General features: G+C 45.9%; 1 protein-coding gene, 1 long non-coding RNA gene and 2 other non-coding genes across 5 annotated transcripts in view; 1 reads left to right on the top strand and 3 right to left on the bottom strand.

The window, feature by feature from the left end:
* best4 (bestrophin 4) overlaps positions 1 to 21,297 on the top strand; it is a 42,323-nt gene extending 21,026 nt beyond the window's left edge. The window contains exons 5-10 of the mRNA XM_072510719.1: positions 5,458 to 5,612; positions 6,368 to 6,445; positions 9,844 to 9,996; positions 14,100 to 14,180; positions 16,009 to 16,163; positions 18,081 to 21,297. Of these exons, the coding sequence (XP_072366820.1) occupies positions 5,458 to 5,612; positions 6,368 to 6,445; positions 9,844 to 9,996; positions 14,100 to 14,180; positions 16,009 to 16,163; positions 18,081 to 18,396 (938 nt within the window). The 3' untranslated portion in view covers positions 18,397 to 21,297. The remainder of the gene's footprint in view (positions 1 to 5,457; positions 5,613 to 6,367; positions 6,446 to 9,843; positions 9,997 to 14,099; positions 14,181 to 16,008; positions 16,164 to 18,080) is intronic.
* Positions 21,298 to 21,851: 554 nt separating this feature from the next.
* Positions 21,852 to 25,772, bottom strand: LOC140426223 (uncharacterized). Of its 2 annotated transcripts, none has more exons than XR_011948157.1 (6): positions 25,626 to 25,772; positions 25,216 to 25,290; positions 24,420 to 24,491; positions 23,778 to 23,849; positions 22,394 to 22,477; positions 21,852 to 21,973 (listed from the first exon to the last, which is right to left on the bottom strand). It is a non-coding gene; the product is annotated as an uncharacterized lncRNA (long non-coding RNA). The 2 variants fall into 2 exon arrangements; XR_011948158.1 differs by having other exon boundaries at positions 25,635 to 25,761.
* On the bottom strand, positions 23,447 to 23,511 carry LOC140427528 (small nucleolar RNA SNORD38). Its single transcript, XR_011948547.1, has one exon. It is a non-coding gene; the product is annotated as a small nucleolar RNA SNORD38 (small nucleolar RNA).
* LOC140427527 (small nucleolar RNA SNORD55/SNORD39) lies at positions 25,379 to 25,460 on the bottom strand. The gene has a single exon (XR_011948546.1). It is a non-coding gene; the product is annotated as a small nucleolar RNA SNORD55/SNORD39 (small nucleolar RNA).
* Positions 25,773 to 26,230: the final 458 nt, after the last annotated feature.

Raw genomic sequence — 26,230 nt, 5'->3', positions numbered from 1 at the left:
CTCATGTAAGAGGTGCCCCGGTCACTGTGGACGTATGCAGGGAAACCGAACAGGGTGAAAACGCTGTGCAGTGCCTTTATAACAGTGGCCGAGGTCATGTCAGGACATGGGATAGCGAAGGGGAAGCAGGAATACTCGTCTATGACGGTCAGGAAGTATATATTGCCGTTGCAGGAATGGAGGGGCCCCTTGAACTTGATATTGAGGCGCTCAAAGGGGCGGGAGGCCTTTACCAGGTGGGCCTTGTCTGGCCGATAGAAGTGGGGTTTGCACTCTGCGCAGATTTGGCAATCCCTGGTCATGGCCCTGACCTCCTCGGTGGAGTAGGGCAGATTGCAGACCTTAATAAAGTGGGTAAGCCGAGTGACCGCCCCCGGGTGATAGAGGTCATTGTGGAATGCCCGAAGTCGGTCATCTTGCGTGCTGGCGCATGTGCCACCGGACAGGGCATCTGAGGGCTCATTGAGCTTCCCAGGACGATACTTGATATTGTAAGTGTTGACCTTGGGTAGGGTGCTCTTTCCAAGAGCCAGTGCAGACTCGATGGGCCGAATGGCCTCCTTCTGCACTGTAAATTCTATGATGATAAAGTATAGGTGGAGAGTTCGATCCTCCACCTCAAGATTTTGTCGTTTTTAACTTTGCCCCATTGTGCGTTGTCGAACATAAAGACTGGTCGGTGACGAGGGTGAACCACCTACCGGCTAGGTAGTGCCTCCAATGCCGCATGGTTTCCACAATGGCTTGCACTTCCTTCTGGACAGAGGAGTGTTCAATCTCGGAAGCATGGAGGGTTCTAGAAAAGAAGGCTATTGGCCTGCCCGCCTTGTTGAGGGTGGCGGCCAGGGGGATGTCTGACGCATCGCTCTCTACATGGAAGGGGACGGACCCGTCCACCGCGTGCATCGCGGCCTTAGTGATATCGGCCTTGGTGCGGCTGAAGGCCGAGCGGGCCTCAGCCGTCAGGGGGAATATCGTGGCGCTTTGATAAGTGGGCGGGCTTTGTCCGCATAGTTGGGGACCCACTGGACGTAATAGGCAAATAGCCCCAGGCAGCGTTTGAGGGCCTTGAGATTGTGGGGAAGGGAAAGTACCATGAAATGAAAATGAAAATCGCTTAATGTCACAAGTAGGCTTCAAATGAAGTTACTGTGAAAAGCCCCTAGTCGCCACACTCCGGCGCCTGTTCGGGGAGGCTGGTACGGGAATTGAACCGTGCTGCTGGCTTGCCTTGGTCTGCTTTCAAAGCCAGCGACTTAGCCCTCTGAGGGGGGTCGGGCCCTAGGACCCCGTTTTCCAGGACATAGCCGAGGATGGCTAGCCGGGTTGTGCGGAAATCGCACTTCTCCTTGTTATATGTGAGGTTGAGGGATTGGGCGGCCTGGAGGAACCTCTGAAGGTTGGCGTCGTGGTCCTGCTGATCATGGCCGCAGATGGTAACATTGTCCAAGTACAGGTATGTAGCCCGCAGCCCGTACTGATTTACCATTCGGTCCATCGTTCTCTGGAAGACCGAGACCCCATTAGAAAGGGACCCTGAGGCAGTGGAAGAGTCGGCCGACTGCTTCAAAAGCAGTGTAGTGGTGATCTTCCAGGCGGATCGGGAGCTGATGGTAGGCAGACTTCAGATCTACCGTGGAGAACACCCGGTACTGTGCAATCTGGTTGACCGTCTCCGCTATGCGGGGGAGGGGGTTCGCGACACAGTACCCCCAGATCTGTACCTCAATGATGTAGAATCAATGACGACAGATGAGAGTTGGAAAAGTAAACTGTGGCTTTAATCAGCTAAAAGATACCTGCTGACAGCCGGTCCCAGAATGAGGGCAGGGCTGGAGGTTAGGTACCTTTATACTTGAGCCCGAGGGGCGGAGCCAGCAGGGATAAACCCAGACATGTAACAACCAGTAAGAACAGTAAGTACAATATAATACAGTGGTTTACCATAGTACCGAATGGGATCCGGAGACAAGGGAGATTGTCTGGGATGCGGGGTAGATGTGGAGCGAGCAGCGCCTTACCGTGTCGGGATGGACGAAGCTCTCTGTGCTCTGGAAGTCAAAAAGACAGGGGGTTTCGCGCCCATTGACTCGGACGGCCATCATCGAATTCTTCAGATGTTCTGGCCGCGAATGGCCGAGGGTGACTGCGCAGATCTGCAGGTAGTCTGCGTGGTCGGAGGTATTGTAGTCACAAGATGGCGGCCCCCACGAGTCGCACGTGTCGAGCTGAGTTGAAGATGGTGACCAAGATGGCCGCCCCCATCGGTCGCACGTGTCGGTTGGTGTTGAAAATGGCAGCCAATATGGCCGCCCACATGGGTCGCACGTGTCGGGCCGAGTTAAAGATGGCACCCCCCACAAGCTGTACGAGGCGGATGACACGTCTGAAGGGGGCAGTACCGGCAAGCACGGATCCACATTGTGGGGTCTGTGGGCCTGTGAGTCCGTGGATCGGGCCTGGTAAACTTTTGACTTCAGGGCTTTGGATTGGGCCAGACAGACTCTGGCAATATGTCCCTTTTTGCCGCAGTCGCTGCATGTCGCGGAGCGGGCTGGGCAATGCTGCCGGTGGTGTTGGCCCTGACCGCAAAAGTAGCAAGTCGGTCCCCCGGGCTGAACGGGCAGCCACGCGGCACAGTCTTGGGAAGTAGTCGGGTCTGGTGAAGGCCGCGTCTGTGGTGCCCACGAGGGGTTCGCTGGGTCTGCCGGGAACGGGCTGAGGCTCTGGTAGGCCACCTGTATCGAGATGGCTAGTTTTACCGTGTCCTGTAGATCAGTGGCCCTATTTTCCAGCAGTCGCTGCCGGACGTAGTTAGACCAGACCCCAGCCACGTAGGTGGCCCGGATCATCATCTTCATGTGCTCATCGGCCTTCACATCCGTGTAGTTGCAGTTGTGGGCGAGTAGTGTCAGGTTCTCTAGATATTCGTCCAGCGATTCCCCGGCGCGTTGATGGCGTGTAGTGAGGAGGTGCTGCACGAACATTTTGTTCACGGGCTTCACGAACTGTCTCTTTAGAATCGCGACCGCCGCTTCGTAGGTGACTACGTCCTCATTCATACCCGAGATTCGGTGGCTCACCCGGGCGTGGAGGAGGCGCAGCTTGAGGGCGTCGGAGGGTGGCGTTTCAGGGGAGTCGAGGTAGGCCTCAAAACAGCGGAGCCAGTGGGAGAAGATTTCCTTAGCTTCTGCTGCTCGTGCATCGAGTTCCAGTTTATCAGGCTTCAGAGCGGCTTCCATAGTGATGATTTTGGATAATAAATTGATGTACCATCAATTCACTACAAGGCGATGAGAACAAGTGAACATAGGCTTTATTATCCAAGAACCTGCCTGTCTGTGACTGCTGTGACAATGAGCGCCGCCGGCGGAGCCCACCAGGGTTCCAGTACAATACATGGAAGTAGATCATATTACCATTCCTTGGCCATAGGCCACAGTACTGTACGGACAACTTATATTATGGTGAATACATTCACCATACTCATGCACTCACTTTCCAGCGGGGACCCGAGGAACTTTGAACTAGCTGAATCCCTCTCGCATTCCAAGGCTGACCTGCAGAACTAATTCAGCATCAAACAGAAATTAACCCCCAGAATTTCTGATCTACCTCAGTACCAAAGCAGCGTGGTATATTCACCCACTGAATCATTGAGATAACCTCTCTCATTCATTCAAATAGCAAAATACTTCAGTGAAGCTCTGTACATTACTGTATTTCTCCTCATCGTATTTTGAAAGATCCTTTCCACCTATTTTCAAACGAGTTGGTCTTTTCAAGCTTTACAATAAATTACTTTTTATTGAATTTTTGTGAAGTACTTCATTGGATAGAAATTACTCAAAGACAGTTTGAAGAGATAAACATATAAAATATGAAACAAAAACATGCAGGATACAACGCCAAGGACACGGGTTCGATCCCGGCCCCAGGTCACGCTCTGTGTGGAGTCTGCCCATTCTCCCCGTGTCTGCGTGGCTTTCACCCCACAACCCAAAGATGTGGTTCGGTTGATTGGGCATGCTAAAATTGCCCCTTAATTGGAAAAGAAAAATAATTGGGCACTCTAAATTTATTTTAAAAAACAACATGCAGGGAAACTTAAATAAAAGCAAATATGTTGGAAAAAAGTAGTGGATCTGGCAGCATCTTTGGAGAGAGAAACAGAGGTAAAGTTTTGAGTCTCAAAACAGAATGCTGCCAGACTTGCTGAGTTTTTCCAAGATTTCCTGTGTTTATTGCAGGAACGCATGAACTTGCCAAACATGACATGTGCAAACAAACAGAAAATCATGCAATTAGTGGTGTAATTACAGTTTGTGAAAGGATATTAGAATTTAATTGTGCCCAAGTATGGGCAGATATTCCTGTTCACGGCCATCAACCCGGCACAGCGAGTGAAGGAAATCAAGTGGGAAGAACCCACTCAACATCCAATAATTGCCCAGATTCTCTTATAGACATGAGCTCTGTGGATGATTGTCCCTTTAAGGCCCAGGTGACCAATCGGGACTCAGGACGTGATTGAACGGTCTCCTTACACCTGACTCCGTGACACAGCAAGGCCGGTAAGTCTCGCAAGATTTGTGACGCTCAGAATGGCTCACGAGATTAAATGAGATTTTGCGAGACATTGCGATTTGGATCTTGCCTTTGCTGGGCGCGACTTAAATATTTAAGTGGGCCGTTAAGCTCACTTAAATATGTCAGGGTCTGATGATCCCAAGGCCTGGAAACGAACGCCCACACCTGGGAGACCTCGTCATGGTGCCATTTAACACTGGTCCATACAAACGCGGACCAGGCGCAACAGCACCTGGGGGGGGGGGCGTTCAGAGGTCATCAGAGACCCCCAGGTGGTCAGGCTCTGGGCAGGATGGCACCCTGGCACTCCTGCTGCCACCTGGGCACCTTGGCATTTCCAGCCTCGCACCTTGGCAATGCCACCTGTGCACCTTGGCATTTCCAGCCTCACGTCTGACACTTCCAGGGTGCCCATGTGGCACTGCCAGGCTAGCAGGGTACTGCCAGGGTGCCAGGCTGCCAGTGTCCAAGCCAGGTTGCCCGTGCCACAGGTTGTCATTGCAGGAAGCAAGGTAAGCGCAGTCTAGGTGGGGCGTACCTCGCTGGGACTTTGATTTTTTTTCCCCTTAAATCGCACCCTCAGTGTGGAGTCACCCCACGGTGAGAGAGGCTTCTAGGCAGAGATATTTTGGGAATTGGCTAGAGCCATGAGGCTGCTGCACACTTCTTATTAATAAATGCCTTTTGTGTTCGCTAATGAAGTCTGTTAACGTGCATCTTTACCAGCTCCTTCCTATTTGATTTTCCTTTATTTGTTGTACCAATGGACCCAGGTACAGGAAATAGAAAATCAGCTCCTTAATGAATTTGGCCTATCACAACATAAGTATACACCCTGTTCCTTTGCTGGTTATTCTTCTTTTCCAGGTTTTATGACCTGTGATGAGCGTAAGAAATTTGAAAGCCTTTACTCTGATTTTAACAAATACTGGATTCCATGTGTATGGTTTACAAACCTGGCAGCCCAGGCAAGGAAAGAGGGGAGAATTCGGGACGATGTTGCTCTAAGATTACTAATGGATGTAAGTATGCTACCTTAGTCACTCACTGGGAAATTATAAAAGATTAGATTGGAGTGGACAGGTCAATATTGAAGAGCAAATGGTTACTAACATGCAGCACCATTTTTAATACAGGATTCTTCACTGGAATACATACTGCAGAGGGCCAATAAAATGATGACGTGCAGCCAATCCCCTGAAAAGCTTTGGGCACCTGCACTACTAATTATTGGGTGTGAAGGCCTGAGGCCTTCAACCGTCCCAGCAGGCTCAGCAGAGTTCAACACAGCCAACCAGTGCAATGTGGGCTGTGGGGTCTTGCTGGTCTGAGCCTCAGGAAATATTTGTTCAGCCCTATAACCCTCCCATGCTGCAGTATCCTATACTTATGGCTGGAGCACCTGAAAGAAACATTCTAGTCACACGGTGTAAGAAAGGCCATGTTAAAATAACAATCTTAAATTCCACGTGCCCTTTCCCACACCTCCCTCTTCCCTTCTTCAGGAAGCTCAGCCCTGAACCGCTGCTGATGATTGAGATTCTGGCTCATGTTTCCCTTGCCCCTATCCAGCAGGTCCTGCATGAGCATTGTACCAGAAAAATATGTGAATATAGCTGAGCCCACATGAACAGGTAAGATCAGCTCTCATTTGCACAGGGGCACGCAGTGGGAGGACTGCAGTACTGGAAATGTTGTGTTCATGCACAAGTGAATTGATGTCACTACTGACGTGGCATGATCTATTAACGCAAATCTCTCCTTTTCCCATTTGCAGGAATTGAATCGACATCGGGCAAAATGCAGTTTGTTATTTCACTATGACTGGATCAGCATCCCTCTCGTGTACACTCAGGTCAGAATCACATTGAACCCCAATTCCTGCTCCATGGAAATGGGAAAGGTCCCAGCTACGGCTCCATACATAATCAAGGTTCCAGCTTCAATCTTTGACTTATGCTGAGTAAGCGGATCTCAGCTGGACCTGCAGTCTGGATTTTAAAACTGGCCTTGGGACTCCTGTTAAGGAGAAGAAAGTGAGCTGAAGATCCCTCATTCGACTATGAGAGAGCCCTTAAAAGTAGTCCCACAGCACCATACCCTCTAATTTATTTTGGAGTGCACAGGAAACTTGTTTAACTGCTCAGACCCTTTAAATGTGTTTACACAGCTGCCCACGAACGGTAATTTAAAGGGACCGCCTTGTGCTTGACTGTGCAGCTTAGAGGGGACATTGTCCCCACAACAATCTCGCCACATGCTGAGTAAGGACAAGATTGGGCTCTTTCAACTTTTCACTGCTATCAATGTTCATTTGTGGATAATGGCCAACTTGAAAGAAGTGGAGAGAAAAAAGATTAAAGGGAAGAATAGAATTCATAAACTTCCAAGAACTTCCTCCTCATCTCTGTCTTAAATGACCTGCCCGTTATTCTGAGACTGTATCTCCTGGTTCTAGACCCACCAGCCAGCAGAAACATCCAACTACATCTACCCCGTCATGTCCTGTGTACTGCGCTGTAATGTTCTATGTTCTATGTTCTATGTAAGCATTTTGTAAGTTTCAATCAGATCACCTCTCAATCTTCGGAATAGGTTCAGTTTCCTAAATCTCTTTTTATAACACAACCCTGCCATCCCAGGGATTAACCTGGTGAACCTTTGTTGCATCCCCTCTGTCGCAAGTATATCCTTCCTTAGATAAGGATACTAAAACTGGACATAATTGTAATAGCCCGAGGTATCTCTAAGGAGGCTTCTTGTATAACAACGAGGTTTATTGGGAACAACAATGAGGTCTAATTCTGTACAGGCACAGAGGTATTTCATACAAGTCTATATATCTTGACTGCCGGGTCCACACTGCCCGGGTCCTGTGCCTTTTCCCCATAGGTCGGGGTTCACACCCCCCCCCCACACAATAGGTCCCAAGCGGATCACGTGGCCCACAAAACATCGCCCCTTAAAGGGGCCACACTGGCACAACCGTACTCCAGGTACAGTCTCACCGAGGCCCTATACAACTGCAGCAAGACATCTTTACTCCTGTATTCAAATCCCTTGCAATGAAGGCCGACATACCATTTGCTTCCCTAATTGCTTATTGCACCTGCATGCTAGCTTTCAGTCCATCATGAACAAGGACACCCAGGTCCCTTTGGATATCAACATTTCCCAACCTCTCAGCATTTCAGAAATATTCTGCCTTTCTGTCTTTTTCGACCAAAGTGGATAACTTCACAATTATTCACATTGTGCAACATTGGTTAGCACGGTGGCACAGTAATTAGCACTGCTGCCTCACAGTTCCAGGGATCCAGGTTCAATTCCCACCTCGGGTTACTGTCTGTGTGGAGTTTGCACTTTCTCCCCGTGTCTGCATGGGTTTCCTACGGGTGGTCCAGTCTCCTCCAACAGTCCAAAGATGCAAAGATATGCAGGTTAGGTGGGGTTACGGGGATAGGGCGGCGGCATGGGCTTACGTAGGGCGCTCTTTCCAAAAGGCCAGTGCAGACTCAATAGGCCGAATGGCCTCCTTCTGCACTGTCAGGATTCTATTATTGTATTACATCTGCCATTTTCCATTGGAAATATTACAGTTGGACCCACAACCAAATCGTGGAGGGATTGTGAACACTGTGGCCCCAGCACTGCTCCTTGTGGTACCCCACTAGTAACAGCCTGCCATCCTGAGAGTGACCCATTCATTCCTGCTCTGTTTTCTGTCTGTTAACCAAAGCAGTATATTACCCCCAATCTCATGTATTCTAATTTGGTTTACCAATTTTGTGGTACCTAATCAAATGCCGTCTGAAATTCCAAATACACTACATCCACTGGTTCTCCTTTATCTATGCTGCAAGTAACATCATCAAAATGTCCAACAGGTTTGTCAAACATAATTTCCCTTTCATAAATCCATGCTGACTCTATCCAATCAGTCATAATTTCTTTCGGTGTCCAGTTATCACATTCTTTATAATAGATTCTAACATTTTCCTACTAATGTCAAGTTAACTGGTCTGGAGTTATCTGTTCTCTCCCTCCCTCCTTTCTTAATAGTGTACGTTTGCTACGTTCCAGTCTACAGGAACCGTTCCAGAATCTATAGAATTTTGAAAGTTCACCACCAATGCATCCACTCATCTGTAGCCACCTCTTCCAATACTCTGGGATGTAACTCATCTGGTCAAGGGGATTTATCAATCTTCAATCATAGAATTTACAGTGCAGAAGGAGGCCACTTAGCCCATCAAGTCTGCCCTTGGAAAGAGCACCCTACCCAAGCCGACACCTCCACCTTACCCCCACACTTCCACCTTATCCCTGTAACCCCAGCTAACCTTTTTTAGACACTAAGGGCAATTTAGCATAGCCAATCCACCTAACCTGCACATCTTTGGACCGGAGGAGGAAACTGGAGCACCCGGAGGAAACCCACGCAGTCACGAGGAGAACGTGCAGACTCCGCGTGTATAGTGACCCAAACTGGGAATCAAACCTAGGACCCTGGAGCTGTGAAGCAACTGTGCTAACCACTGTGCTGCCCAATTAATTTTTTGAGTACTACCTCTTTATTAATACTAATTTATTTCAGGTGCTCTTTTTCATGAGTCCCTTGGTGCACTAATATCTTGGGGAGATTTTCTGCACTGACCCTCTGAAAGAGCACTCTACCCAGGTCTGGTTCTCCATTCACCCCACCCTATCGCCGTAACCTAACCTGCACATCCCTGCACACTAAACGCCAATTTAGCATGGCCAATTCACCTAAGCTGCACATCTTTGGACATCTTTAGTTTTTCTGCCATTTCTCTACTCTCCATCATGAACTCTCATTTGCCTGTAATTGACACACATTTTGTTCTTGCTCATTTCTCTTTTACCAACCCTGGCATCCTACCTCATATCCACTTCACTGAAATCAGAAATGTATGGAACAAGCATATGTCCTACTATCCATTGATACTACACTGATATGATTTGCTGGACTTCCATTGCACCACATTTCTGTTAAATACTTTTGCCAGGGCATCATTAATTTAATGGTGTGGAGATTTCAGTGAATTTTCATTCGCTTCTGTGATTTTTGACGTGCACTTGGTAAAGGTGCACCCCCAGAAATTCCATGAACTTAGGGAGGTGCACGCTTGCCATCTAACAGAGTGCAGCACGGGAAATATCCTTTCCTAAGTATTTCCACATTCCGCATTCCATGATTGCTGACTGTCTCTTCTGTTTAATTCTCCGCAGGTGGTTACTATTGCAGTCTATTCCTTCTTTGCCTTCTGTCTGATTGGACGCCAGTTTCTTGAACCAAGGGCAGGCTACGAAGAAGATAACATAGACTTTTATGTTCCCGTCTTCACTCTACTGCAATTCTTCTTTTATGCGGGCTGGCTCAAGGTCAGGGTTTTGCATTCAATTGGATACATTGCATATTAAGGGGCTGGATCAAGGGGGAATTGGATGGGCTGTTATTTGCATGAAAATTGAAAAGGGTTATATTCTTGGGTCCTCCTATTTTTTATCTATACTTTCCCCCTCAAAATATATTACTCACAAGCATAGAACATGTTCTTTTATGTATGCCAACAATCCTAACCTTACCTTCTGACTCAATTTCTTAATGCCCTGTGTGTCACCGTGCTGAAAGACAATCTTTCCAAAGCCAAGCTGAATTTGACTGCCTTGCAGCACTAATTGGCAGCACTGAAGCCAGTTGGGCAACATGGTAGCACAGTGGTTAGCACAGTTGCTTCACAGTTCCAGCGTCCCAGTTCGATTCCCGGCTTGGGTCACTGTCTGTGCGGAGTCTGCACGTTCTCCCCGTGTCTGCGTGGGTTTCCCCCGGGTGCTCCGGTTTCCTCCCACAGTCCAAAGACGTGCAGGTTAGGTGGATTGGTCATGTTAAATTGCCCTTAGGTTACGCGGGGTTACTGGCTTACAGGGATTGGGTGGAGGTGTGGGCTTAAGTGGGGTGCTCGTTCCAAGAGCGGTACAGACTCGATGGGCCGAATGGCCTCCCTCTGCACTGTAAATTCTATGATTCTGTTTTGCTTCCACCAGAAACTGTTGCATTGGCTCAATATCCACCCTTGACCCTTTGGGTCAAGAGCTGAGCATCAAGCCCTTCATCCAGCTCATCACTACATCTGCCAAATTTCACCTGCAAAACATCAGTCTTACCTCATTTCCACTCTTGCTAAAATCAATCATGCATTTGTTATTTGTAGACTCAATTGTTTCAACACCTTCCTCAATGTGATTTCCTCCTTGCATAAATCCTAACTAATTCAGAATTTTTCTCCGACAAATTATTCTGCATATGTTGCTGACCTTCTGAATTCCACCTTATATAATTCAAATTCATCCAGTACTCGTCTGTCTGCATCCAACCCAAACACTCAGTTCGCTCTGAGCTCAATTTTTGTCAACGTCCATTTGCTCCCTGTTCCTTGGTGCATCAATTCTAAAACCCTCAAAACTTCAAATCCCTTCGCAGATCTTGCCCTTTGCTATCACTGAAAGCTCTTCCACTCTTCCCCTTTGGCGTACTTTACATCTCCCTCCCACTGCTCCACATTACAACAGTGACTGCACTTCAAAATTGCTTCATTGTCTGTAGAGTGCTTCTGGAAATATAGAATTAATTAAATGGCGTATGTAAATGAAAGTTTTTCTTAGCAGTGAGGCCAAGTGCATCAGACATCTTGCCCCACATTCTGGAGCTCTCTTTAAAATGCTTTGTCTTCCTATACCCCTCTCTCTCCACTGTAGGTTTTCTTAAGACTGTCCTCTTCAACTGGGTGTTCAATCATCTTTGCAAGCACGTTGGCATGCTTTGCTGCAAATGCATATAGTTATTGCTCTTTCAGGGAGATAGAAAATAGGCAAAAGCAGAACAAAAATAGCCACAAATAGTTAACATCAGTATGAAGGTGGTTTGGGACTTGTGGTGGCGACCATGGAGTGAGTGGTCGCATTTTGGTGGCTCCTGCTCAGGGCGGATTTTTTCGGTTCTTCCCCACCTGAATGTTGGGGGAATTTGGTCGGTTTTTGGGTACAAGTTTAACATGGAAAAGAGCGAGGTGTCCCTGATCAATGCTAGAGGGCAAGAGAGGAGGTTGGGGGAGTTGCTGTTCATGGTGGTAGGGGTGAGTTTTAAATATTTAGGAATCCAGGTGGCATGGAGCTGGGCCCAGCTACACAAATTGAACTTAGCACGATTGGTAGAGGGAATTAAGGCGGATTTCAAGAGGTGGGATGTGTTGCCGCTGTCGCTAGCTGGGCCCGTGCGGACAGTGAAAATGAGGGTGCTGTGCAGGTTTCTGTTCATGTTCCAGAACATTCCAGCTTTGTTCCCAAGTCATTTTTCAGGAAGGTTAACGGGATAATTTCAGAGTTTGTGATGGGGGAAGGCCTTGCAGGTGATGCATTGCCAAATCTGATAAATTCCAATGGGCGATAAATATTGCGATGGTGAGGAAATGGGCTGTGGAGGAGAAGTTGATTTGGGGTAGATGGAGGCAGCATCATGTCGGGGAACAAGGGCTCTGTTGCTGGCACCTCTTCTATTCTCACCGGTCAGATACTCTGTGAACCCATTGGTGGTATCGGCGTTACGGGTGTGAGCCAGTGCAGGCAGAGTTTTGGACTGGATGGTATGTCGCTGTGGGCGCTGATAGGCAACAACCATAGGTGTGTGCCGGCGGAGCTGGATGAGAGCGTGCGGCAGGTGGGGATAGAGTATTTTAGGGACTTGTTTATTGGGGACATGTTCGCGGGGCTGGAGGAGTTGGGAGAATTGTATGAGTTGCCGAAGAGATCGGCTTTAGGTACCTGCAGGTGAGGAATTGTGTGAGGAAAGGAGTGCCATCCTTCCCGGGGCTGCCTCCTCCGACGTGGCAGGACAAGTTGTTGTCAGAGGATGAGATAGCGGAGGGGAAGGTGTCAAATATTTACAAGGAATTGATGGAGAGGGAGGGTGCCCTAATGGAGGAGATTAAGCGCAAGTGGGAGGAAGAGCTGGGATGGGGAAGCGCGGGCTGTCATGAGAATGTCACTTTAAGAAATGGTTAACTGCTCATGTTACTGCAGTGATGTCAGAGTGTGGGTGGAGCTGAGCTCTGGTTCTGCTTTTTAGTTTCACTTTGAGAAAAAGCTTGGGTGTGCCTGGGTTTTCCAGTGAGCTGCAGCTGAAGTTAAACAAAGAGCTGTCCTGTTGATTTCTGCCATCCAAAGACTATCTCTGGATCATTTGGTGAATTCAGAATTATAAATGTCCCCAACAGTGAATGTGAACCTAATGTGCTCCTATTTAAATGTTTGTTAAGTCTTTTGGATGTTAGAAGGACAGCTTAAAGGATTACTTAGTGTTGTAGTCTTTGGGGGTTATCTTTGAATTAATGGTTGCTATGATATTCACTGTTTGTTTTAAAAAGGTTAACTTGAGTTCATAGAATAAACATAGTTTGATTTTTAAAAATACTTGTTCATTTCTGCTGTACCATACCTGTAGAGTGAACCATGTGCTCCCCATACCACAATCTATTAAAAGTTGTGGGTCAGATGAACTCCATGATACACTTTGGGGTTCTCTAAACCCTGACCCATAACAGGGCCGAGACGTGGGTAGAGGCCTTGCGGAGGGTGAATGCGTCCTCGTCCTGTGTGAGATTAAGCCTCAGCCAGTTTAAAGTGGGCTCACATAATAATAATAATCTTTATTAGTGTCACAAGTAGGCTTACATTGACACTGCAATGAAGTTACTGCGAAAATCTTCTAATTGCCACACTACGCTTGTTCAGATACACTGAGGGAGAATTCAGAATGTCCAATTTAACCTAACAAGCACATCACTTGACGGTGGTGAGGATGAGTATGTTCTTTGCCTGGGTGGAAGACTTGAGTGAGCCCTGCACGTGGGTACCCATGAATCACATCAACATGTTCTGGGTGTGTACAAGACTGAGCGGGTTCTCAGACGTGATTTCCAAGGTGCTGGGTGTGGGGATGGCCCTGAGTCCGGAGATGGTGATGTTTGGTGTGTCAGAAGATCCGGGAGTCCGTGTAGGGAGAGAAGGCAACATATTGGCCTTTGCCTCCCTGATAGCCTGGAGACGGATGCTATTGTGTTGGCGGGACTCAGAGCCGTCGAGGATGAGCGACCTGGCAGAATTCCTGCAGTTGGAGAAAGTCAAGTTTGCTTTGCGGGGATCAGTAGAGGGGTTCACCCGGAGGTGGAAACCATGCATTGATTTCTTCAAGAAGGATTGAGGGGTAAGCAAGGTGGGGGAGGGGGGTTTGGGGTGGAATAAGGGGGTAAAAATCAGGAAGACAAGATGTGGTGGGGTGTTGGTATTGGGGGAGTTTGGGTATTTGTGACTGTTCATTCAAGTTGATGTGTTGCTCTTCTGATACTTTGTGTATATATGTAAAAAGCCTTGAATAAAAATATTGGAAACAAAAATAATGAAGATGAATTTATGTCTTTATTCTTAATCAGGTAGCAGAACAGATCATTAACCCATTTGGAGAGGACGATGATGATTTTGAAACAAACAAGCTGATTGACCGCAATCTTCAGGTACATTAATATTGTGGATTTGGACCATTAACTATTGCAAATAAGGCAAGTGATTTGCTGCATGTATGTAATAACCCTCACATGACCTACAGGGAAGACCCAATTGATCTCACCATGGGGCTTGTGGAATACGAGCTCGCCCGCTGAGGGGCAGAGACCGAACAGCTGGGCACGTGAACCAGGTACTTCAGAGGTGGCCCGGATTGGGATCTACATGATTGGCAGTCCTGGCTGGGACATATGTGCTGTATGCCGCATTGCACCTTTACTTTTGTTTGCCTAATTAATCCTTCATTGTTTAACCCTCTTGGGACACCTGAAGATATTAGAATGTGAAAATGGTAGGCTGCATGGTGGTGCAGTGGTTAGCACTGCTGCCTCATGGTGCTGAGGACCCGGGTTCGACCCCGGGTCACTGTCCGTCTGGAGTTTGCACATTCTCCCCGTTTCTGCGTGGGTCTCACCCCAACAACCCAAAGATGTAGGTGGATCGGCCACTTTAAATTGACCCCTCATTGGAAAAAAAATTTATGTTATTTAAAAAAAAAACATTAAAAAAAAACAAAGAAAAAAGAATGTGAAAACGGTTAAACTTACAGTTTTATTTCAATGTGGTGCTTTTATTTTAGTCAGCAATTTGATTTGAAGCATCAATGTTCTGTCTCTCTCAACCCACCCAAACTAAAACGAGGTATTGCAGCTGGCACAATGCCATTTAGAGTTTGAGTTGCTGTTTGGAATTTGCCGGAAAATACCAGAGCGCTCACATTATGGATTGTTTGCTCAGTTTGGAAGACAAGATTGTTATAGTCAGGAAATGCCGGGGTAATGAAAATCAAATGGATGGATGCAGAACAAAAAGGTAGCAATCAGTAATTCCATGATGCTATCTAATAATTATTTCAATAATAACATTGAATTAAAGATTTCTCTTGGCACGTGTTGTGGAGTCAGTCTCATATATTCCACCTAAGGAGGTCATTTGGGCCATCGGTCCATGCCAACTTCCCATTAAACACAAACTTTGGATCTAACGGATTCAATAGGGCTCAGCTGGAGGGCAGCATGGTGGCACAGTGGTTAACACAGCTGCCTCACAGCGCCAGGGACCCGGTGTCAATTCCGGCCTCGGGTGACTGTGTGGAGTTTGTACTTTCTCCCTGTGTCTGCGTGGGTTCCTCCATTATCCACATATTTTAATATCCCAAAGAATTTAAAACTAATCCACCTGCACCCTTTAATATCACACCCAGTCTAATCCCACCCCTCAATCACCGCACCATTTAATATCTCGCCCATTCTAATCCGGCGTCCTCCCACAGTCCAAAGATGAGCAGGTTAGGTGGATTGGCCATGCTAAATTGCCCCTTATTGTCCAAAGGTTAGATGGGGTTACTGGGTTACGGGGATAGGTTTGAGGCGTGGGCCTTGGTAGGGTACTATTTCCAAGGGCCGGTGCAGACTTGATGGGCTGAATGGCCTTCTTCCGCACTGTAGAGATTCTATGACTCCATTCACAAATGACTTCTGAGTCAGCATTGTTCCTTCCTCTGGGGGAAATCCTTCAGGTAGCAAATCCCCAGTACAAATCCAACCACACCTCAGTGCTTCACATGGATGGTGCAATCAAAACACTTCTCTTTACAGAACAGAAGGAGCTCTTCTAAGGTTAAGGTATAAAGGATACATGAGTTAGAGGTTAGGAGGAGCTTTTTGATGTCAGATCAGTATTGGAACTGTTTGACGCTGAATGTAAAAGAAAAATCCCCAGCATTACCCATCCTTACAATGAGCACAAAATGAACAATATATCTGTCTATTTGTGTAGGTTTCCTTTCTCTCTGTGGATGATATGTACCAGAATCTTCCACCCATGCAGAAGGACAAGTATTGGAATGAAACCACAGCTCAGCCTCCGTACACCATCGCTACAGCCAACGAGGTCCACAAACCATCATTTTTAGGATCTACCTATGACATGCGGTCAGTAAAGATTCTATTTCACACATTCCCCTGAGTGATGGGAGTTCACAAAATCAAGCAAGCAACAAAAGAAAACTAGTAGTAATAGGAATTTGAAATTAAAAGTTATCCTGGTTAATATGGAGCTCATTAGAATTCACTTCAGGCAAGTTTTCATTTATTTTTGTTTCAATGGTCATTTTTATGAAAATCACCAAGATATTTCCCTTTTGTTGCTGAATGTCATTTGCACATTCAACACTGGAGCTGGAGCAAGAGTAGGTCACGACTGGTGGGAGCTAGGAGAGATTGCAACAAAGATGTGTAGGTCACGAGACAGAGGAAGCGTTAATGCATTAGCAGATGCTGGTAGTTGCATAAAGGTAAGATAGCAGAGTGAGTTCATGGGAGAAGAAAGAGCAGTGCTCAGTGAAAGCAAAACATAACAAGTGACAAATGGTCTGGTGGCTCTGCTCCACCCCCTTACACATTACATTTCTACCTCTCTTTAACTCTGAAGAGGTCATACTGGCTCAAAACGTTAACTCTATTTTTCTCTCTTCACAAATTCTGTCAGACCTGCTGAGTTTTTGCAGCACGTTCTGTTTTGGGTTCAGATTCCAGCATGCACAGTATTTCGCTTTTAGTTACAAATTGCAGTTGGACCCGATGACATCGTATTACTCAGGACACTAACCAGAATTGGGCGATATTCCTTGCTGCCTCTGCAGGAAATCTGGGGCAAAAATCTCAAACTGGTCAGTTCCCAGACAGTAGTAAACTGGGTGATAAAACTGCTCAGTTTCTGCAATCACCCCTTAAAGTTCCATTGCCTGGCACGTCATTTCTATGCACAGCAATTCAACTGCCTTGCTAAGCCAAGAGAACTCAGCACTCCTTTCAGAAGAAGCAGCAATTTACTTGTGCGTTCAACTGACTATCATGTATTCGCAGCTCACAATTTGGTCTCTTCTACATTATGGAGAACAAATGCAGACTGGACGATTGCTCATCCCCAAGCGTTGACCCCTCGCTTCCAATCGCTTCAGCCCTACTCAGACCCCAACCTCCTACATGGTTCCAATTCAGGAACAGCACCTCATCTTTCAATTAGGCACAACCGTACTAATTCAAAACAAAATTCAACAATCTCAGTTTATAACCACCATTGCCCCCACTTGTCCTCCAACCGCTGGTTCTGGTAAGAGCTCTGCTTTTGTCGATTATAGATTGATTCTTTAGTTGTTCCATTTACATACCTAATTTGCATGATCACTTTTGACATTTAATTACTCCTGCTTCTGCCCTGACGCTTCTTCCTTCTTGTTTACCCTCCTTCCACTTCAACACTGTTGCATCCCTAAATTTTTTCAGCTCACATCTCCAAATGCTGCCTGAGCAAATCATTCCCAGCATATATTTTTATTCTCGAAAACTCAATAATAGGTTGACACTGTGAATAATTATGAATTTCCAAGTAAGAGAGATTGGAGTTTAGCCAGCTCACTGCAAAGATTCCACCAGTGTAAAGCACCAATAAGCATGATTAGCTCTCCTCTCAGATAATAAATCCATGTACCATAGCATAACTATCACAAGACCCATTGTATTTTGCATGTATTCCCATTTTTGAGTATAGAACTGCAAAAATAAGTTGCACGATGAATACATAGTGCAGAATTTACAGCATTCTATTGTCCTCAGAAATTAGAGAATCCATTTTATTACTGTGTCCTGGGCTAATTTCTTAACACAAATCACAGCTATTAATGTTTTATAACCTCGAACAAACTGTCAGAAGCCAGGTGGGAAAATGAAAAAATCTACGAAATAAAGGTGGTTTTCTAGCTCAATTAGAAAAATGTGAAAAACTTTTAATTTTTATTGCAAAGTGAATTATTCAGCTTATGCTGTTCATGTTTTCACTTTATGTTTCAGTGTGATTGATAGCCCCGTCCTCAGCAGACAAATTGAGCAAGAGTCAGAAATGGAACTCAGGATGCAGACCCCCTTACTCAGTCGCTTCCTCAATGTTGCTGCCTCACCAGCTATTAGTCTCAAAACCTTGGGCAGGAGCAAAGGAGGGGCAAATGTGTCATGCAAGCGTGTGGACAGTAGTTCTTCCAACTTCCAGCCGAATGAACTTGATTTGGTGGTGCCCATCAATGAAAAGGACTCACAAAATGAGGATCAACACAAGCCCAGTGAATCTTCTAGTCCTGGTGCCATCAGCCGTAATGTTCCTCAGATATAAAACATCAGAATTTCCAAAACAGGAGTAGCTTTGTTAATTGCAGTAGATAACCCAATGAAAAATCCTTGTCAGAATTGTCTCTGTCCAGATGTAACCGGCAGAATTCTCCGTTCCTGAGACTAAGTGTTGACGCCGGTGCAAGTGTTCGTGGACTTCTACGACATGAAAACTGGTGCCACACTAGGCCAATTCAGCGAACGTTGAGGGGCTAGCACTAGCGCCACATGGAACAGGAGCGATTCACCGGATTCATGATTGAGACTCAGCTGACAAGCTGCAGCCGCAGAAACACACTTCATTCCTCACACACTCATCCCAGCCAACAAGGTCACACTGGAGCACGCCTATCCCGTTGATGGGTGGGATGTGCCAGAGGGCACCGAGGGGGGTGGCTTGGGGGGACACCATTATGGCCCGTGGCACTAGGTTCACAGTGGGCAGCAGTGTGCAGCTGCATAGCTGCCTTGCAGGCTGCGACAATGGTGCTCCATGCCCGTCCACCCCCACCCCACAGCCCACCTCCTGGCCACACCCCGCTACTCCCCCCGGCCCTGACAGAAGCCCCCCTGCCTGTGACACAATGGTCAGCACACTATGGCGAAGTTGGATACTTTCCGTACCCCTCTCCCCCGTCAGCAGCCACGGCACCTGTTTCACGATTCTTCAAAGCACAAGTGAACTTCATCGTCGGGCATCCACTCCAGTGGATGTGGAGAATCGCAGATGCCCGTGAACACTGAGTCAGGCCCACTAAGGATTTGCCAATGGCGGTTACTGTATGAGCAGGGTGGAATGCATTGACGCCGCTGTCGAGGCACCGGAGAATTGCGATTTGGCGTGAAACTGGCACCTGCCGTGATTTTGATGTCAAAAGCGATTCGCCAACCAATTGTGTTTTGCGATTCCAGTGTGGTTGACGGCGAATCTCGCCCAACATCTTCATACATAAGGGGCTGGATTCTCCACTCCCCGATCAGAGAATCCTTTTTCCTGCACGAAATCGGGACCACGCCGTTTCCGCGATTCTCCGCCTCCTAAAAGCGATGTACTCAGGGAGTACGTCCCACTATTCTCCGACCCCGACCGGCCGAATTCCTGACGCCGTATTTCTACTTGGTCCTGCCGTTAGGGAAACTCGCGAGGCAGCTGCGGACTCACGTCCGCGGCCACCACAGGCAGGGGGGGCCTCATTTGGGACTGAGGGTTATGTGCGCGGGTGGTCCAGGTCGGGCGAGCTGAGTCTGCCATGGAGCACGGCGTCTGACCTAGAAGTGCGGGGAACCGTATCAGCCGCTGGAGCTGCGAGCTCCACGACAGCTCCGTGCTAGCGGGGGCGGAGAATGGGCGTTGACGCCGAAATCCGGAGTGACGCCACTCGAGATTCTGCGGTCCCTGTAGAATCACGGTCCATGCGGCGTGTGTAAGGGGCCATTAACAAAGACCCCCGTGGCGATTCTCCAAATATAACTGGCCAGGTTCCCAACGGCATGGGTCGCTCATGGTCCCACCCAACGGGAACTCGGTGTGGCGGCTGCACTCAGTCCGTGGCCACCGTGGTGGGGGCAGGGGGATCCTTCACTGGTGGGGGCCTCACATACTGTTAGGCTATCGATTGGGGGCCACGGATCCGCGTGATCTCGGGGGGACCCTATCTTTTTGGTGCCGGTCCGCTGCATGGGTCCACGATGTCACGCAGGGTGGCCGATGCAGGCTGCTGGTGTGTGCATGCCCAGACCCCCCAACAGGAAGTGCAGGGCCCCGTATCAGCAGCCAGAGCTGCGAGGACCATTCTGGGGCTCTGCTTGCCCCCTCCAGCTAGGAGAATCACTCTGGACTTTCTTCAGGTAAGTGCAGAATGATTCGCCCGTGTTTTCACGCTGGAGTGGGGACATAGCCCCATTATTGGTGAATCCCACCCCAGACATTTCACAACGGCGCAGCCCCATTATTGGAGAATCCCACCTGACTTTTCACAACGGCGGGTGGGACATAGTCCCAAAAACAGAGAATCCAGTCCAAGGTTCCTGTATTTCCACTCCAGTGATAGGCCATAACACCATCTAAATTGACTTGTTTCAAAAGAATTTTAATTTCAAAACAATTTTTGTTTAATAAATCTATGCTGACTGTCCCCAATTAATCCATGCTTCTCTAAAAAAGGTGTTAATTGTCTCATGCATAAAGCATTATATAACTATAACTTACTAGCATTCCTATGGGTGCACATCTCCAAAAATCTGTCCTGGTCCACCCACGTCAACGCTATCAACAAGAAAGCACATCAGCGCCTATACGTCCTCAGGAAATTCAGCATGTCTACATTGACGCTTATCAACTTTTACAGATGCACCATAGACAGCATCCTATCAGGCTGCATCACAGCTGCTTGGCCCAGGACCGCAAGAAACTTCAGAGTCGTGAACCTGCCTCCCATCCACACCTCCCGCTGCCTGGGGAAAGTGGGCAGTATAATCAAATATCCCTCCCACCCGGCTTACTCTCTTGCAACTTCTTCCATCAGGCAGGAGATACAGAAGTCTGAGAACATGCACGAACAGACTCAAAAACAGCTTCTTCCCAACTGTCACCAGACTCCTAAATGACCCTCTTATGGACTGATTTCATTAACACTACACCCTGTATGCTTCATCCGATGCTAGTGCTTATGTAGTTACATTGTATATGTTGTGTTGCCCTATTATGTATTTTCTTTTATTCCCTTTTCTTCCCATGTACTTAATGATCTGTTGAGCTGCTTGCAGAAAATTACTTTTCACTGTACCTCGGTACATGTGACTATAAACAAATCCAATCCTTCTGCTTGAGATTTAATGAAAACAGATTCAAAATATAAAAATGTCCTATCTACAAGACATTAAAATTTGCCCTTAAATAAATGAAGTTCAGAAATGTAAATGAATTAATTTTAAATAAGAATATGAAGTCATAGGAAATTATGGCTTAACTGGATTCTGGAAAACAATGTTATGTGAAACATTCACAATGTTATAAATGGGGTTCGATTTCTTGCAAGGGAGACTTAAATAAATATTTCCATGCAAACATGTACACTATTAAGTTAAGAAACTGACGAAAACATCAATAAATTTACATCACTGAGAAAGCTAATGAAAAATTTTGCTGATTCAAGTATTTTGCTGATCAGTATTTCAAGTGCAGTCTAACTCGTGTCTTGTATAGTTTTAGCGGGTTTTGCCGTTATGTTCAAAAGCACCAGACTGAGGCATTTTGTTCCTGGACCCAGCACAAATAAAAACCCAGGCTGCTCTCAAGGGAGTTGCACAGGAATGTCTATCAAACTGCAATGTTAATGTGAAATAGCACCAATGCAAATGCAAGACATTTACTGGAGATGGCTGTTAAAATAAAAACATTGTGCAGGATCACATTAAGGCCTTCTGTACATTTCATAGAGCACTTGGGGACCAGACAAATTTAAATGGTTTTAAATCAGTTTTATTAAGCCATTACATTGCAGAAATATAGGTACTGATCTTCCAACGTCAGCATCTTCACTTGCCGTACCTCTGTTGCACCATGGGCTATTCCTCAAAAACTGAAAGGAGAAAGTTAATTAATGCAACATATCAAATTCTGAAATTCAGCAATTAAATGTTACAATTTAATGGACAGTACTAATGTAAATGCTGCCATTGCAATATTAAAGTATATTCAAAATATGGGTCTGTTTTATCATGCAATTAGCAGGTGAAAGTTAAAGGATTTTATTCTTCAATTATCAATTCCTTTGAAGCAGCTCTCAAATTAGACAGCTTAAGTGTCTAAACATTATTGACAGCTGGCAACCATTTCCCAGTCTTCAGGTTCCTACAGTAGCATCATTACAGTTCAGAAGCAGAACTGGAAGTTGTCATCATCATTAGATCAGGAAATGGTTTTCATGGCCCAGATACAAAAATAGTGTACTATCACTAGTTGCCATGCATTCTAAGCCTCACTAAAGGCTATTACTCACCATGAAGACTTGGGAAGATTTCTTGCTCATTATTCCCACCTCTTGGGTTTATTTCACTTGATGAAGAATGTCAACATCAGAAGTCTAAGAAAGGGTGCAAAGAAGACAAGATTATACAGAAAATGCACTGAAACCTGATAATGTCCCAAAATCCAATTTCTACCAGTTACAGCTTCTGTTGCACGGTCAATATTATGAACATTGTCAAACCCAAAATGCAGCTGGAGCTCAGAAGGATGGCTGTGGTTGTTTATACTTGATGTGTATACCTCTCGTTTATACTGGCACAAGAGGGTACACTTACTGATGCTGCAGTGACTACATTCTACCAACTATAGACAACAACCAACCATGCTACACCTGAGCAGAGAGAGTGATGCTGTGACACTCCATTGCACTATTTTAAAGACAATTCAAATGCAAGTTATTTAAGGAATAGCAACATTGGTTGGTTCATTGTTAATCATGGAAAGTTTTGTAAATCTATCAAAAAATAATGAGTTGCAAATTAATGGGCGAGTTATAAGATAGCTGCTTTATTCACAGGTTCAGAAGCCACTGACCATTGAGACTTAGAACTATGCTACATTAGATTTTAACTCTTTCCAATCTTCTTCAGATCAATTTCCATCACCACTTCAATTCAGTAGCAGAACTAGATTTCTCATGACTGGGCTATCTGAAAACATGGTTCGTGCAACAGAACACAATGGACGGAGACTGGATGAATTCCAATATTAGCTTTAGACTTTGAGTGAAGTGAGGTATAAGCAATGGCCCCCAACTGCTGAAAATGCAAGTATGCTACCAAACAAATATCTCCGCAAAACTGGAAATCACAAGTTAGTGCTCAGATCTGCAGATTTAATAGGAATAAATTTGATTTTAAAAGACTGCACCAAACCAGATTACAAGTTGGCATGTAAATATCCTGGGTTACCTGCTTAGCAAGCTGCTGACCTTGATTATGTACACAAAACAATGAAGCAGATAGATGCCACTAGAAAACACCTTTGTTCTAAATGCTCAATTAGATTTCAACTATTCCAAGACTTCTTCAGATAAACAGCCCATCATCACTTCAATTCAGTAGCAGAACTGGATTTCTCGTCATGAGAAGACAGGGCTATTTCAAAACAGATCAACAGGGATTGCGTGACAGAAAACCATAGACAATTGGCTAATTTTGATTATTCGTGTTAGACTTTTAGTGAAGTGAGAAAGATGCAAGCAATGGTCCCCAACTGCTCAAAATCTAAGTATGCTATCAAAATCTAAGTATGCGACCAAACAAAACTGTAACACATCTTTACTTTCAGTTTATTACATAGCAGCACAAAATAGGAAATCGCAAGTTAGCCTGGTGTATTAGAAATGAGCTTACTTTGTTTCTAGTGCCCCAACTTGGCACATCATGTCTCTTAATTCCACATGCTCAATGTTGATTTGCTCAGATCTGCAGATTTAATAGGAATGAAATTAATCTTAAAAACTTAAATTAACATTCCAAAATACTAGGACAGGCCAACCTATTTTAAAAGATTGCAACAAAACAGATCACAAGTTAGGATGTATACCCTACCCCGGGATACCTGCTCAGCAAGCTGCTGACTTCAATTAGAGACACAAAACAATGAAGCAGAGGTAGAAGCCACCACCTTTTTTCTAAATGCTCCATTAGTTTTTAACTCTAGTCTTCTTCAGATCCACTTGTGTATCACCACTTCAATTCAGTAGCAGAACTGGATTTCTCGTCATGAGAAGACAGGGCTATTTCAAAACAGATCAACAGGGATTGCGTGACAGAAAACCAGACAATTGGCTAATTTTGATTATTCATGTTAGACTTTTAGTGAAGTGAGAAAGATGCAAGCAATGGTCCCCAACTGCTCAAAATCTAAGTATGCTATCAAAATCTAAGTATGCGACCAAACAAAACTGTAACACATCTTTACTTTCAGTTTATTACATAGCAGCACAAAATAGGAAATCGCAAGTTAGCCTGGTGTATTAGAAATGAGCTTACTTTGTTTCTAGTTCCCCAACTTGGCACATCATGTCTCTTAATTCCACATGCTCAATGTTGATTTGCTCAGATCTGCAGATTTAATAGGAATGAAATTAATCTTAAAAACTTAAATTAACATTCCAAAATACTAGGACAGGCCAACCTATTTTAAAAGATTGCAACAAAACAGATCACAAGTTAGGATGTATACCCTACCCCGGGATACCTGCTCAGCAAGCTGCTGACTTCAATTATATACACAAAACAATGAAGCAGAGGTAGAAGCCACCACCTTTTTTCTAAATGATCCATTAGTTTTTAACTCTAGTCTTCTTCAGATCCACTTGTGTATCACCACTTCAATTCAGTAGCAGAACTGGATTGCTCATGAGAAGACTGGGGTTACTTGAAAACTGAGTAACAGAGCTTGTGTAACAGAACACCATGGACATTTAAAGACGGATTAATTCTAGTATTAGTTTTCTGGTGAAGTGAGAAAGATGTAAGCAGTGGTGTATGATACCATAAATATATGAAATTGAAGTTGTACACTTTAGAAAACATCCCTTTCCGAGTTTTAATGAATCAAGCCAAATTAATTGATCGTGCAGTATCAACAAAGTATTGCGGATGCAGGTGACAAGAAAATAATCAATATGTACATTTTCTCTGTACATATATGAGGCTGCATTTTCGATACTGCAGCTGCACAGGAACAGGCTATTCGGCCAAAGTCTGCGCAGATCATGGTGCCTCTGAAACTTCCCTCTATTCCCATCCTATTCATGCAATACAGGAATATTTAATTCAATACCTTTCAAGGTGCAGAACTCACGAATACCCAGTCAACTCCACAAGCACTTTGAGCCGCGTGCCGCCCGGGATGGTGCTGAAAAAACAAAGACAGAGGGAAGGAAGAATAAACGGTCAAATCAAAACCAGGCGGACCAGGAGATGCTGGAAATATTTAGTGAATCAGCAAGTGTTCAGTTCTCCAAGATATATCTCCACAAAGTGAATTCGGGATATTGCAGTAAAATCATTCTCATCATGTACACTTGCTCTGCTCCCGGCCCCTGCCGCGTGCCGGGCTGTTTCCCACCCCGCCACTAGGCCCCGCGCCTCGGCTCGCTTCACGCGGCCCGAGTCCGCGCAGTCGGCGGCCATCTACCTCTCCCCGGTCACCGAGCTCCAAACCTCCCGCACTGGGGTCACCCTTCTCACATTTCTTACCGCACGTGGCGCCCTCGGGCCCGAGAGCCGCCACTCGCTCAGAACAACCACCTTCATACCCAAATAGCAGCTGCGAGAGGGCGAAGCGCTGACCCCCGAACCCTTATATACAGGCGGCGCTGCCGGATGTGACATCACCGGAAGCATGACTTCGGGAGAAGGGACGGGCTTTCCCGCCGTTCCGCCCGCAATTGAGCCCAAGCGTCTGATTGGCGGACGGCGCCCGATTGTCGCGCCAGCCGATTCCATTGAGTGAGAGTGAGACAGCTCAGAAAGCCCATTGTGCCTTGTGCTGACCCCTGTGAAAGAGGTGTCCAATTATTATTTTTAAAATAAAATTTAGAGTATCCAATTTTTTTTTTCCAATTAAGGGGCAATTTACCGTGGCCAATGCAAGTACCCCGCACAACTTTGGGTTGTGGGGTTGAGACCCATGCAGAGACGGAGAGAATGTGATTTGATTTTGATTTGATTTATTGTCACATATACCAAAGGACAGTGAAAAGTATTTTTCTGCGGCTGAGGGAATGTACACAGTTCGTACATAGTAAACAAAAGAATAATCAACAGAGAACATTGACAAATGGTACATCGAC

The sequence above is a fragment of the Scyliorhinus torazame genome, chromosome 7, assembly GCF_047496885.1.
Source record: "Scyliorhinus torazame isolate Kashiwa2021f chromosome 7, sScyTor2.1, whole genome shotgun sequence".
NCBI lineage: Eukaryota > Metazoa > Chordata > Chondrichthyes > Carcharhiniformes > Scyliorhinidae > Scyliorhinus > Scyliorhinus torazame.
Note: the sequence above shows the minus strand (reverse complement) of the source record. Positions and strands in the feature narration are given on the sequence as shown.